This window comes from Athene cunicularia (genome assembly GCF_003259725.1).
Source record: "Athene cunicularia isolate RWA chromosome 4 unlocalized genomic scaffold, athCun1 chr4_part2, whole genome shotgun sequence".
Taxonomy (NCBI): Eukaryota; Metazoa; Chordata; class Aves; order Strigiformes; family Strigidae; genus Athene; species Athene cunicularia.
Genome location: NW_020799099.1, coordinates 4,408,748 through 4,424,616, shown reverse-complemented (window position 1 = coordinate 4,424,616; position 15,869 = coordinate 4,408,748). Strand labels below are relative to the sequence as shown.

The following is a 15,869-nucleotide window of genomic DNA, read 5'->3' as shown; positions in this document are numbered from 1 at the left end:
ATTAACAAGTAATTATGGCTCTGTGGTCCCTTAGAATCTTCCAGAGACCATTTACTGTATTCTAAAGACAGCTCCATTTCAGATATAAAACTACTTAGTATATGGATTAGAAGATTATTTATTTTTAAAATACATATATATGAATTTATTATTTCAAAATGTCAATTTTCAGAACAGTTATAGTAAAGTATGATCCTTTTTAAAGGCCTAATTTAAGACTGGGATAGGGGAGAGGGGAAGGGAGACTCCATCATCGCCCAACTGTGGTGGAAAGAAGGCAGTTCACCTGGGGAAGAATTTGGAGGCAAGGGGGCCATCTGGATCACACATGCAACACTCCATACCAGATGATCAACAGGGCAGCCCAGAATGGGAATTGCAAGAAGGCTTTTTTAGACAGAGATAATCTGGGGTGATGACAGCATTCAACAGCAAGTAAGGATGGGCAAAAGGTTAACGGATATAACAAAATTATAATCTGTGACATATGCTTTAGAACATTATCTGTTCATACAGAGCACTTGACAGCTTTACACATTTATCCTCAGCTGCTGTTGCTCTGTATATGGTGTTCCCATCAAATTAAAAAGGAAGTTTGTGTCCCTAACTGTACAGAATTCAGTTAATGCACTATACAAATAGATATAAAGAAACCTAAGATATACAGAACTGAATTTCTCCCACATGTAAAGAACTTCATTCAGAATTAAAATTAAGGTAAGTAGGAACTCAAGGAACCAAGTGATTTGAACAGAAAGTAAATTAGAAAATGCCAGAAAACCAAAGATTAAATATTCATACTTTAAGAAAATACTCAGTTAATTTCATCACCTTGGTGTTGTACAGAATGTCAAATAACCCTTGAGAAGACAAACATTTCTTCAAAATAATAAATTTTCTCTTGTACACAGATGGCAGTTTTCTAGATACCAAGTAGCATTTTCAAAAGCATTTATTATTCTAGGTCTCTTAAAGCATTTTTTCTAATTTTGACCAGGGATTCTAGGAAGGGAAAATAACAGGAGAATAATCAAGAAGCTTGGCCAACTGCAGCAGCTAGCTGCTCTCTTTACAACACTTGGAATAGTCTTAATGTGGACTAAACAATAAAAACAGCGATGCAACCTGCAAAAAATTCTGGCCTGCCTGATTTTCAACCATTAAACATGCAAAATTTAGCACTTTAGAAGGTACAGAAGTACCCACACAAGTGTAGCTTTCTCATGCCAAGAACCAAACTTCATGATTTTAAAGATAAAATACTTGTGTACGTCAGCTGAGACAAGACCCAGAAACACCAAATATACATGTAATTCTACACTCACAGTCAGATAAAGCATAGCTCTTTGACTGCTCTGAGAAAAGTCCTGCTGTTTGAGAGAAATGGAAAAAATGTACTCAGGTATGGGTCAATTAGAGACATTTCTTACACATTCTTTATTTTAACCAACATTCAAACTTGGCAGACTCTGAAGACAAGAGATTAAATATTTCTGCTTTTTTTTTTTTCCTTTATGATGATTAACAACACTAAGCCTGTGTATTTGTGAATGCTTTGTAACCAAGCTCCAATACTTGTGTATTTTCCAGGCACAAGGGAGAACTAGAATTGCTTTTATGTAAGTCAACCAACTGCATTTCCCATTCATTAAAAATGGCCACATATTTAATAAGAAAAAATCTCCAATGATGTTCTTTTCAAAACAAGAGAAAAGCGAATTGGTTTCATCATGGTTTTGCTGCTAATACTCTTTCTTGTAAGTACTTAGCCATGTCTTATTCTCTGAGGCACGGAAGCAGTATTTTCCAAGCTGAGGTTTATTTTCTGTAAAGTTTTTGGTTTATTCAGAGATTTCAGATTACCTCTAGCTAAAACCAGAAGTCAAAATGTTTGTCCTACCTGGTCCGTAAAAATTACCATGAAATATTTGACATTTTAGCTGAGTGTAACTAAATTAATTATAAAGACTAGTAAAGGACCCTAGAAAGTAAGTCAGCTATCTGAATCTATACAGTAAAGCATGAACTAACTACCACTATTACTTACTTAGAGAGACTCTCATCAGTTCTACAGTGGTATTAAGATTTCAGTCACAACAAACCCCCCTGACACACTTACTTTAAAGAATAAAACAGTTTCATTTTTTGCATCTATCAGTGGAATTAAGCAATTTGGTTTCCCTATGAATGGAGCACTAACGTCTATGACTTCAGTGAACCCAATGGTCAACCAAATCTTTTAAAGTATATGCATTAATCAGTAATTCATTTGACCTAAAGATGTCACTAGCATTCTTATAATCTATCCCTTATAAGAACTTTTCTTCATTCACAGAAGCAGACAAAAAGAAGCTGACAGCTCCATGAAACTTTACAGGTACTTTTAAAGATTTAACTGTTGTCTGGAGATAAATAGGACAATGATGTATAAACTGAAAGGTTTAGAAATGCAGAATCCTTACCTCTGAGGCCTTCTGCAAACTCCTTTTTAAACTCAGTAGATAAAAGAGAGATCATTTATAAGTTATTGAATAGAAACTACCTAACTGTAGACATTGGCAAGCTGTTCACTGACTAGATACAGATACATTTTTTCACATACTTCATTGTGATATGAGAGGAAGTTCCTTCAAGCTTTCCTTTTATCTTTTTTTTTTTTAATGTAAAAAAATTATAAAAGACTTGTAAGGTAATTTGCCAGAAGATTTGCTAGAACGAGGATCCTGGCTGTACATTATTTCTTATGTACATAAACAAACAGTTGCCTGTTTAGCTATTAAAACTTCGGACACATATTTTACACAGTAAAAAACAATAGTTATACTGTACTTGAACTCATTACTTCAACTACTTTGAAGTCTTTTATGTTCATAGATGATTAAACTACTGTTAATAACCAGAGACTTTCAATATAACTCCACACTAATTTTTGGTTTTAGTCAGGAATTTTTACATGAAAGTGCAAAATCTAGACCTAGATTTTTGTACAGTTGGACCTTAAATATGATTTTAAATATGCTCAAATGCCTAGTCAATCAAATTGTAGAAATGTGAGTACAGTGACAAAGTTAGGACCATAACATCAGGCTCTCAAAGAGAATGAGAGAAATCTCAAGAAGGCAACCAGCACCTAGTTATATGGGACAAGCACAATGAAAATTTTTCATGAGCTTATGAAACAGCCTTTAATTATGGAAATGGAAATTGAAAAGGTAAGCTTAATTGTGTTGACACAAAGGATATGGAAGCCCATGGTCTGAATGCTCTTTGCTGTTTTAGTGTAATCTCTTGGTATTATCTTTGATTCATATGTATGGAAGCAAATTTATGAAGAACCTTCTCAACACATGCTTAGGAAATATAGCTGCTTTTACAACATACAAGAGAATATAACATGTAAGAATGCCATAATATATCAGGCTTTTAAATGGTATGGAACAGAAACAATAATCTTTTCAGAAAACTTTTAAGACAGATATAAAGTCATAGATATCTTACTGGTTTTTTATCAGGACTTTGACTAAATCTGATCTAAAGAGCAAAACAAAGTTACGCTTTAACCTATATTTGCATGTGAAAGCATTTTCTGGTAGACATGTATGTCATCAGTTGTCCCTCACCAGTTCCTACATAACAGAGTAGGTAAAAGACAGCACAGAAGGGACAGAATTACAGTTAAAACATTCAATTCTCTTAACTCAGAAAAAAATTACCCTGCAAATATAAACTACCTCACGACAACTTTCAGTATTCTACAGTTTGATGTGCTATATCCCAAAGATGTAAGGGATTACACTACAAGCAATTAGGAAAGCAACAGTATAAATATCAGTCAGATAAAATGCACACACAAATGCACACACGAATACATACACACACACAAATGAGACAGCAATTAACATACTTAAATACCTATGTATAAGGCAACTGCAAAACTGCACAAATCGCAGCCAGTAACTGTTAACACTGAAAGCTGCTTGAAACTTTAGGGAAGTAATTAACCTCCTGGCCCCCAGTTTTCAAGCCCAAGGAACAGACCATAGAATTACTTTTACAATTTATGAACAAGCCAAGGAATTTATATCACAGTCAGAGGATTCTTTTGCTGAATTAACCCCAGCTCCCTCTGACCCTAAGAAGTCATAAACCAACAGGATAGAGCAGAGGCAGAATGCGCTATAGTGTTTCAGCTGACCTACAGAACGCTGTCTCTGTCATGCCAAGGCTGGAAGCCCAGATGATAAATTACAGAGCAATATGCTAGGTTCAGATGCAAACATCAACCCCGTCCCTCCACACATGCACATGCAGACATGTTCACTCACCCCAAACCAGCTCAGTTTCTGCAAAAGGCCAAGAACTGTTAGGGCTCATTTACAGAGTCTTACTCTAAGATAAAAGAGGGAAGAAAATTGCTTATCAAGGAAGCATGCATCCATCTGTGAGTAACAATATTTAAGAACACGTGCTGCGTATTAAATAAAAGCTGAAAACCCACTGACCTTCTCTTTTTCTATAAGAATTATTAAACATATCAAAATTACAATTCTAAAGCAAACCAGGAGGGTACACGAGAACCTTCATATTTATAACAAAGAGCTTTATAAATAAAAAAGAATAAAAATTGATACATGACTCTCTTAAAAAAAACTCTGCCTAGCTTTATTTTGTAAATACAGAACAAAGCCTCTTATACAAAGTAGCTAATAAAACAAAGTCTAGCTGACTACATGCACAGAGAATTGAATAACACAAACATCTGCACCAGGACCTCAAACCTAATCACTAAGACATGAAGGTCTTCACAATATTTACACTTATGATGGACTGCTTAGTTTCACCAAAAGCTTAGTCGCAGCTGAAGATTTATTCACAAAGATGAATCATCTCTTGAAAACGGACAGTGGCTGGTTGTTTCACTTCTAGCTCAGAATGAAGAGCCATACTTTGAAGTCTGACCACAAAAAAAAAAAAAAAAAAAAAAAAAAAAAAAAATTAATTCAAAACCACAGAATTTAATAGATATCAGGAGCATGAAGTATACAGCACTGAAACATTTAGAAACCAAACATCCATCACTGAATAAATTAAGTTTGTGGCTCCACTGTTTGATGAACTGAAAATTTCTTACTGCTCAGAAAATCCCTAAAAAGTTGTCATGGATTTTCACAATGCAGTGAACTTTACCACTAAAAGCCATTAAATGAGTACTCAACATTTTTTGTACTGTTTGCAGATAACACTGACTCCCTTCACCAACTACCCTTATTTCCTTTGGAAATGATGCAAGATATTCGTCAAAAAGCTATGCTTCCTCAGACACACTGAACACTAGACAACAATTTCCTCTTGTGATTGGTCTGCATGAACTGTGATCATAAACAAGTTGACTAACGTCTTCATATACAGCACAAATCAAAACCACCTCTCCAGAAGTACAACATGAATCTAACTGGCATTTTCTAACTAAAACTCACATAATGCATCTTGCCATACTACCTACAGACTATTTCTTTTAAAATACAAGTCACAACTCAGTGGCAATTCCCCCCTATCTTCAACCCCTTTTTTTTTCCCCCACATTTCATCAGGATAATCAAGAAATAATCAGGAATCGTAATAGAATGACATCAAAAACAACCATAAGAACATATTTCAGTTCATTCCTAGTGAAGGATGTGAATCACAAAATTCTCCACCAAAAATGTGATTGACATCACAGTAGCAGACTGGAAAAGGAAAAGTACCAGAGTTTATTTATCACAGGCTATTACAAATTAATTTAGCAAGACATTTTTCCTGAACTAGTAACTCTCTTTAAAATGAGTGCTTCTAGCTTTTTAGGTAAAGAAAGGGGCCTTGAAAATATCTTTCCTTCTGCAGTGTTCTTTTTTCATAAGTTGTTTCACACTGCATATTCCTCTAACTCCAACCTGTATCACCTCCTGGCAAAGTAGTTTCTCCGGTATTTAATTTTAAAATGTAGTGGAAATCTTCAGTGTCTTTCTATTTTAAGTAACTTCCAAATGTCATCGTTTACTGTTTCTCATATAATAGTGGTTACAAATTTTGCAAGGCTCTATAGTCAAGGTTAAAGGTCTCTGGTGTGTGGTTTCATGAAACTCACCTTAGCCTAACTCCTAAATTTAGAAAAGCCTGCTTGAGAGAGCTGAAACATTAAATGTAGCTAGTAGCAGCACATGTGTGAAAAGCATTTTCACTCAGACAGCTATAAAGCATTTCCCAGGAGCTATCTGCACTATCAACCTGAAAAACTAGGGCCTTTCTATTCGTGCAATCTGATGTATAACATCGACAGTACACAGAAAACATACCTAAGGTTTAAGGAAAGGGCCTGTAAAGTAAGAAAAAAACAAAAGCACAACAACAGTAAAGGCAATAAATCAGACTTGCCTGCAAAAAACATTGGCATGTGAATCCAGAGATTTTAATTAAGAATTAGAGTAACATTTTTATATTCCTTTAAGTGGGGGGGGGAGAAATCTGTAAGAGTCCTAAATTTCAAGAAAGTTTAGTACATCAAAATATTGTTAAATGAAAGGGTAATGTAGTTCCTCATGGGATGGCAAGGTGAAGGTAAAGAAATATCCATAATTAAAACAGTAAGATAACTTTAGGAAAAGTTAAGATAGATTAGAATCCAAGGCAGTCATATTCCTAGAAGCCTGGACTGATGTGCTGAGTGACTAACTAACAATACTAATGAATTGCTCCCTTTCACTCCTGTCTACCCAATTAATTAAAGTACAGCCCAGATGGGTAAGTGGATTGTCCTTACAAAAGGCACAGTCCCCAAGGGTTTTCTAAATCGTCATACCACATGCTCTATGAGTGTCAAGTTTTTTTCTTCCTCTTCTCTGCATTTTCATGAAGTCAAAAAAAAGACAATCCCACAGCTTACAGGACAGAAGACTGAAGAGAAAGACAGAGCAGGTGACACTGCAGAGGAATGACTTTAAAAGGAGTTGGTAAGGTGGAGTTGTTGAAGAAAAAACAAGAATCAAGAAGAGGAATGAACAGAACTGCTGCACTGCAATTCTGGGTCATGTCAACTTTGGTCTTCAGTGTCTTTTGTCTCTCTGATTATACAGTATATGTGAACCATCGGAGCAGAATCTCTATACAGAAGCTTATATGTGTGTATGTTTTTATACAGATGCTCTCAGTGATAAATATTTCAAACACGGAATTTAGTAAAAAATAAAAGATAAAGATAAAAGTCAATTTTAGCCTTTTATCCTGACTGCAGGACCAGGATAAAAATGTCCTAGTGTGTATAGCAGTCAAATCCAAAAATATCAAAACCCAGTAAAACCTGTAGTCTTAAGAGGTGGTCCTGATAGACTGAAGTGATTAAGACTTTTCCAAACATAGTATAAAGCCAAATGATTAAAAACAACTCTGTCATCTCCCTGCAAACCAAATTTGCTTATGCAAAGTGGACGGAATGTCATAGGTAGGCTGTTAGTTAACTGATGCTTTGACTACCAAAGACAAATCTACACCATTTTATGTTGGAAACAAATTATCACAAAGAAACCCCTTTCAGTAGCCTGTCACTTATTTGAATGAAGGTCACAAAATTAAACCTATCAATGTGACAACATAACTAATTTATTTTCAGTGTGTTTACAGAAGCACATATATAACAACATGACAGGGAAACAGTATTGCAATTTGGGTGGCAATATAGAATAAATTGCATAACTCGAACCCAGGACTATCAGGAGACCAGCAGAATGAGTCACATGTTGCTACAGAAAACAAATTTTGAGTTAAAGCATACACAAGGTAGAATATTCTAATTTGGTTAATATGCAGGTTGTGGTAAGGTCAGAAGCTATATTAATATAAAAATCAGAGTTTCAAAACACCTTAGCAGCCACAGAGAGAAACTCATATTGTATATACATATAAGTATTCTTAAATATACACACACTCACACATAATTACAGTTGAGAATAGAATGTGGTTTTACACATTAAGTGGGTAAAATGGCTGAAAAAGATGCTGTGTTGGGCCTACCTGTAAATGTGCATTTCTGTTTGTAGATAGACATACTTCAGATACCTTGTTTTATATATTTAGAAAGACTTCTCTGTGCATTACAGTAAACAACACTGTACCTGTATGGCTTCGAATATGAACTCTCAGTGTTCCATTGCTTGCAAACTTCTGTCCACAATATGGGCAAATCTTCTCTTTTTCTCCAGTGTGAGTCTACATGGGGTGGGGAAAGACAAGAATGAAAGCTTCAGCATAGCTTTAAAAGAAGTGAAAAATTGAGTATTTTAAATGTATTGACATTGACCACTATTAACTCCCTTACATATTTTATACCATCACATCAGGCAGATTCTAAGGAACTAGCAATAGGTGTTCTTTCTTCTAAAATTTCTAAACAAATCTCACTATTAATGGCAAAATATACTGGCTGTTCAGTTCCTAAGCGTACTATTTCCTAAATAGTTACTATTAAAAACGCCCAATTCACCTTTGTGTATTTTCATGATTGCAAGAATAAGACACCTATTTTTCAGTTTGACATCTGTGATAGTGGTTTCTAAACCAGCAAATAATGATTTGGTTACCTAATAAAACTGATCTTCATAAATGAATCTATTTTTAAAAGCTTGTATTTTTACAGAATTTTATTACATTATGAAATGTCGTGAAAATAGTTTACCTAACCTAGTATAACTTTTCCTGTTGCAGACTTGAACTGGAGCTTTAAAGGTCTCTACAAAGATTTATGCAGATGACTTCTGAATGACACTCTCAGATGAATGAAATACAGGCATCAGTTCATCTGAAGTATGACAGACAACAATCCCTCAAAGTGTAAGTTTTCAGTGATTTCAGACAACACAAATCACATACTGGATCCTATCTAGTTTCTTATATATACTAGAATCAAATTGCATTTAGAGAATTGATCACAAGGAGTACATTCTAATTGTCACTAACACTAAATCATACACTGAGCTTGTCTTCTGAAACCAAGGCTAGAGCACCTTGCTAATATAATAATTATTTCAAAATGGAAAAAAAAAAAGTAATCAAAAACTCTCCCATCCAAACTGTGTGGTCAACAGCAAGACCACCTTGAAGTAAGTTACATACACAAATTCTCATCATTTTTCACACTGTACTTTCAACATCCAATTCTAAACTGAAGATTTATCAGCCTCTTGAGTAATTTTTCCTTATAACTGTGACTGCTCTTTTAGTGGAGAATTGTGGATTACTTCATTTATAAGTGTTAATTTAAATGGGATAGGAAAGGTAACACATTAAATTATATGTACAGCTGACTACTTGGGTTTCAAGCTTTGCACATGACTCTCTTCAGACAGGGAAATTAATTCTTATGAAAGACATTGAAGTGACATATAATTCTTCAATACGTCATAAAAACCTTACCCCACACAGTACATATTATGTCGTAGCGAAAGGAACAGTAAATGAGATATCATTTCAATACTGGATGGACTTGCATAGTTTTCATTCCCTGGCATTAGGGTTATGAATGTTAAATCCCTCTTGACTAGGATATAGTTAGTCAGAAATCACTTATATCTCTAACAGCAACATTGGGAGATACCAAGCAGACAGCTTGGTATTCATTCCAAATAATGAAAAGAACAAAAAAAAAAAAAAAGGATTTCTGGGAGCAATACATTACAAGGCTCACAAACATACAGCTAGTCCTGGCCTGACAGCAGCACAAAGCAACAGCAATTACAATTAAGATGGAATGTCAAAGAAAGAAGACCGATAAACAATAAACACTAGCCACTTTCCATTAAGATACAAATACATATATGTATACAGCCATTTTTAAAGTGAAATAGTAAGTCGTAATGAATTTTTTAGAAAGGAATCTTAGGAAAAGTTTAAAAATTTATGCAGAGCTCATCAATGATTCCAGGTAATATTTTTGGATCTTACAGTCCATCTTGGCAAGATCCTTCGCAAAAAGTTAATCTGAAATCAGTGTATCGGTATTATAGGCTAGGTCTGTTACTCAAGTGATTAAAACAAGTAGATAAGGATGAAAAGGATGGTGTGTCCGAAAACCAGTCTGCTTTTTTCAAACAAATCAGTTTGTCTAATGAAAAATACTATGCCTTCTTAAAGTCTTGCTCCCCAAGACACAATCAGAAAAAAATCGCAAGCTTATTTTTGTATACCCTTTATTTTTGAGTTCCTTAGACCAACATATTCAGTCTTAAAAAACAAACGTGCTTTAATACTCCTTATTCTAAAAATAATACAAGAGAAAGGAGGAAGAAGTGCTCTCTCGACTACAGCAAAACTCAACCGTTTTCACACACTGAACAACCGACGAACCAGACTGTTTGTATCTCAATCATCTTACAGTACATGTACTGAAGTCTACAAACAAGGCAACCCCATGTCATTCTAGTTCTTCTAAAGAACAGGTGAAAATCTTCCACTAAGTGTATCTGTGATAAATGTGTCTTGGTTACACAGCTATGTCACTCAATCACAGGAAACTTTATTTTCCAGCAACTATAATTACTAAGTAACTTAATGCATATTAAATATCAGACAAGCAGCATTTGAAACAGACTAAAGGCAGACAGACAGCAAATGCATTAACATATATTTAATGGAAGATCAAGACCTTTAAAAGACCACAAAAGAAACCACAAAGACTTTGTTCCTAGTTGGTTCCATTATTTCTTGCAATCTGTAAACATCTTAAAAATCAAGCACACATTAAGGAGGCAGTGCTGTCCAGTACATTAGAGAATTCAAGAGTCTGCTATCTCCTAAAAATTTGGTTTAGTCTCCAAAGACATGTACTAGCTTCCACATCTGTTAGACATGGTAGGGTTGGCGAGACATTGAAAGACTCCCTTACATTTTTTCCTCAATTTTAAATACAGACATGTTGTAATGCACAGTATTCCACATAAACATGTGCTGAAAATATTGTACCAAGTAACTATGTTTTGCTATTATAATTTTACACGCATATATGAAGTGCATACTATCTGGCAAATAATATATGCATGCTGTTTTTCAACAAACTCTCACAATCTGCATTTGGTGACAACACCTTAGCTGACCTTCCTCAGCTGATTTGTTCTTGATTTAGTTATTTTCTTCACATTTCTTGCCTGTCACATAAATCTTACCTTAGGCCAAACTAGTGGGCAAGCTTTCTTCTAAAGTCTATACCAATTCCATTGCAGAGATCAGTGGAATGGCGTATAGCAAGAATAATGCGACAAGTCCCATCCTGCCACACACCTGATGCTGGATCTACATAAATGCACCTGCTGCAGATTCTGCACACCACTACTGCAATAAGCATTTCAGGATGTTAAGCACCATCACAGCTTTCTAGTGAAAAGCCAGAAATACAGAAACATCTGGGGCTTTTATGTTTAGTCACAACCTTAAGGACACAGTAGGCATGAATATGATTGAACAGGTTCTACTCACTTTTTTATGACTTTTCAGGACTGAGGGTGTCACAAAAGCTTTGTCACAGAGATCACACTTGTATTTCTTATGTCCATCATGTACAACTTGAATATGAACATTTAATGTGTCCTTTCTTTTGAAAGTAGCATCACAGTGATCACACTTGAAGGTCCTCTCACCTTATAAAGAGGAAAAACAAGATTTAAAGATACTGGATTTTTGTGGAAATACACTAATATTTATTGTTTCAGAAAAATGAATAAAAGCAGCAAAGACAAATGGAAAAACTGGGTCCAGAGAACAGAAAGAAAAAGAACATCACATCAGATAAAAATGTCACTGGGAAATTAACAAAGTAGTCATGACAACAACATAGCCAGAAATGTGAGATTAAACTCTATAGCCGAAGGTGAAATGGCAACCAGTGGAAATGGCTTCCAGTGAAACGGAGCACAGGTTTTATCAGGACCTTCACTAACATACTCTCTTTATGGTAACAAGCTAAAAACATTAAATAGGCCTCATCTTTTGAAACTTAAATGGTAAGAGACATTATTCTGAGTTTAAAAGAATTCTCAAAACAAGAAATACTTGCTTTGAGTAAGCTATCTCATTCACATCAATAAAGGCGAACTCATATGACAAAGATGAAATAACTTGAGTGTTATAACAGTATTACTATTCAAACTGTGGTGATGTTGTTGAAGGTTATGGCAGAGGCCAGGTTAATATTGCTAATAGTTTTAAAAATGAGTTAATTACCTAAGAAAGGGGAAGAGACATTGTATTCTGAAATTCTGCATACATCTTTTGAGAGAAAAAAAAAAGTGATTCTTCAGAGAAATCATTACAATGAACCTTCTCTTTATCACTACTGTGAACGCAGAAGAGAATATTTTCTTCTATTTGTTAACTTCTTCATTAAAAGTACAATAAACATCTGAAACACAGCATTCATTCAGAGATCCACAGTCTAAACTGGAAATCAGGTGCCCACATCCCTAAAAAGTTTCCAAGCAGTTACATCACAAAGATCACCATTATCTAAGGACTATCCTCTTCTTTTTCAGGACGGAGGTCTGATCTGCAGCCTCCTGTTTCACATGAGTAAGATACAGAGTTGTATGAGCACAAACTACTTCTACCAGCAGCAATGAAGCATATTTCAGGAAGATTTGTCCTTTTTATCCTAAAGTTTTGTTTGAAATCATCCCTATAATTTTAAGTACTGCACTTCTATTTGGAGATAAATGACTTTCAAACAACAACAAAAAATAATGAGGTAGTAAGACATCAACTAGTTTTCAATTAAAAAAATCTCCAAAGTTAGGGAATTTCAGAACATACTGTTCAACCATATCTCCTCTGTGTGTACACATTATAATATTCTTCCACTATATATACTTGCAATGCCAAGTATGTATTTAGCCAAGTTCTGGCTTCAGTTTAGCAAAACTTTTCAACATGCAAAGTAGTGGGATGCCTAGAATTGGACATTGTTTCAAAAGTTATCCTGGATGAAGGCAAATAATCAGTGTTTCTCCCGTTTCCTTATTTAGCAGAAACACTCTCTCATTACAGAAAAACCATCAGAACACTGTCTCTCCTCACAGTTGGCTCACTGAACAGACTTTGTCTTGTCCTTTTTTTTTAAGCAATAGACAAAGACACACAAAAACTTAATGAAAAAATACTGTTAATACACAACTACAGAAGGAGTCTCAGAAGGTTCCTCAATGGCATAAAGTAAAAGTCTAGATTGCTTGCACCAAGATAGGAGTACTAAAACTCCCTGAGCAGCTCTGTAAATCCTCTTGCAGAATATTGCAGGAAAAAACAGAGCTGTGCAACCTATTTCATGGTACCTCATTTTTGTGACAAAGAACAAACAGATTTCATATGGTAAATGTAAAAACACATCTGTTGCTTAAGAACTACTATCACTGCCAAAACGCAAACTCTGCATTGCCTTTGGCAGATAAGAGTAATATAAAGTTACCAAATAAACTTCTAATATTAATATATAAGAAATAAAGAATTTTCATTATGTATTATCAGCAGGTTTGCACTGTACTAGATCAAGACGTTTGTTACAAAATAAAATAGCAAAAGATATACACAGATTCTCTTCAGGCCTAGGCACTCTAGAAAATGGACATAAACAAGAAAGTATTTGATTGACTTCATCTCTTGAAATCACTGAAGGAGAAAAACATTTTCAGTGTACTTGACATGAAATTACGATATCGATATCCATAAATGCCTCCAAAGATGGAAACAGAGCACTGACATAATATATCCTGAAGTATTTTCCCTCAGAAATACACAGCATAATGTGAGTGTCCTTCTGGTGCTGGCTTCATCTACTCCACTGATGCACTCTCCTTATGACAAAACAAGACAGTGAAAATCAGGGCTACTTGTGCTTTACTTGAAATGAGCAGTCTTCAGTGCCTGCTTCTGCTGATCCATGTAGAAGGAGCTTATTAGTATTTCTATCACTAACAAACATTTTGCATGTAGATTTTTTTACTCTGGAAAGAAAATATATTAAAAGGATAATGTCCTTTTCAACAAACGCAATCCTGTTCATGCATGCAATCCCAGACAACTGAATGATCCCAGTGAAAATTCTCAGGGCTACTCACTCTTGTCAGCCAGCTCTCTTACAGCCTCATGAGCTAGTATTAGCTAGCGTGCACTAGCTTTCTAAACACTAGAGCTGACAATAAAAGATTAGCTCCTGCATTGCCAATGACATAATGAGAACAGTTACCAAAGTATTATCAGCAGCATACCTCAGAAAAGTTTGTCTGACTCTCAGAAAACAAGTTACATTTACACAGTTATAATCCAGAAGAAAAAAAAAGTTGTGGGGTTTTGGGGGTTTTTTTGTTATTTGTTAGACATATTTGACGAAACTCATACCCATGATGCCTTTTCTAATTTCAAGGAAAAAACACCTGCGAAGTGAGTTTATGGAATTTTTTTCCAGTAAATTAAGTTTGTAAAATAAAATTTAAGTCATTCTACATCATTCTGCACAGTGCCTGCTTCTAAAACAAAGGGATATTGAATTTAAAAGAACTATATCATGTAGGCTGAAGTTCGATATCTCCTAGAATTTTCAAGCTTCACAAACGAATTTTTCTTTCCTAAAGGACAAAAAAATAAAGCCAGATAAATACATCTAGAGACTCTGGTTTATTTCTCTCCTTTCTTTATAGAACAGGGGTATTTTCAGTACTGTGAGAGGGACTATCATCCAGCTATAGCAGGACAATGCCTGTAATTCTGAGTTATTTTAAATATGAGAAACTCATTATCATGGCAGCACAACTTGTCAGTCTCAGAGTTAGGTCATGAGGAGAAGAGTTCTACATTTTTTTCACAGGGAACACAAACTCTTCTCAGACAACAGCACAGCCCCTTGTTTTAAACACAGCCTTGAACTGAAAACTGTTTATTCTTCAGTTCATCCTAGTAATGACTTTCACTTTGCTACTGGACTGTCAACACTTCTTTTATAGGACTACAGACAAGACAGATGCAGGATGACTGTAAAGGCTTTGCTTATATTCTGCTGTATTAAAAGGCCTCCTTGTTAAATTGGTCAGTTGTTGGGGGTTTTTTCCCAAAGAAAGAAAGAAAAATGTTTAACAATATTCCCTGTGACTAATAAAAACACCAAAATATTATCGGTTTAAGGCTTTGACTCTTTTTGGAGACAGTTTTAGCTAAGATGGCAGAAGTTACCACCCTCAAACATCTACTCTGTCCTTCAGCAAGACATGTCTCCTTTTGCACCAAGGAAGACTGACTAAACAATGTCTTTGCCACTGCAGTTCACAGTTTGATACACTTAAAATAGTGCTGAATCAGGAATAGCTAAACCTTCCACAAATCACAATCCTAACTCGATCGTCTCAAGTTTCGGGAGCTCCCATCCTCCTAAAAGAAGTCAAAGTATATGTTTTTAGAGAAACCTTTATCAAGGCCTACAAATCTGCCTACGATGAAATACTGCTTTTGGATATTCTTCAAATGCTTGGCTCATTAGAACAGATATTACTGAACAGATTTTTAACTTTTTCCCATCATTTTTAACATTAGAAAAATATTTTACAAAATTCAGTGCTTTATGAAATTGCAGAAGCTTTGAAAGGTAACTGTAAAAGAACAAACTAAACACGTCAGTCTAATAACTCATCTAACAGAAACACTGTTATACAGGAATAAAACAAGAAAGGTTTGTGGTTTTCTTAATTATACTGATGTAAATATTCCCCAAATCAAAATACTGTCTTCTAAGCCACAAGAATTTTAGGTCACGAATGTTTTCTAAAAATCTAAATTACTGACATTCACAGGGTTGAATGGTAGTCTAG

General features: G+C 35.0%; 1 protein-coding gene across 5 annotated transcripts in view; it reads right to left on the bottom strand.

Annotated features, from left to right (window-relative positions):
• The window catches only part of PRDM5 (PR/SET domain 5), an 83,647-nt gene that overhangs the window by 25,530 nt on the left and 42,248 nt on the right, over window positions 1-15,869 (bottom strand). For 2 of the 5 annotated variants that reach the window (XM_026848111.1, XM_026848110.1), the window contains exons 11-12: window positions 11,500-11,660; window positions 8,148-8,241 (exon numbers count right to left, since the gene is read on the bottom strand). In XM_026848111.1, coding sequence (XP_026703912.1) covers window positions 8,148-8,241; window positions 11,500-11,660 — 255 coding nt within the window. Of the gene's footprint in view, window positions 1-2,462; window positions 2,485-3,930; window positions 4,390-6,688; window positions 6,934-8,147; window positions 8,242-11,499; window positions 11,661-15,869 lie in introns of those variants that run through there. The other 3 variants (XR_003398342.1, XM_026848113.1, XM_026848112.1) reach the window with 3 other exon arrangements.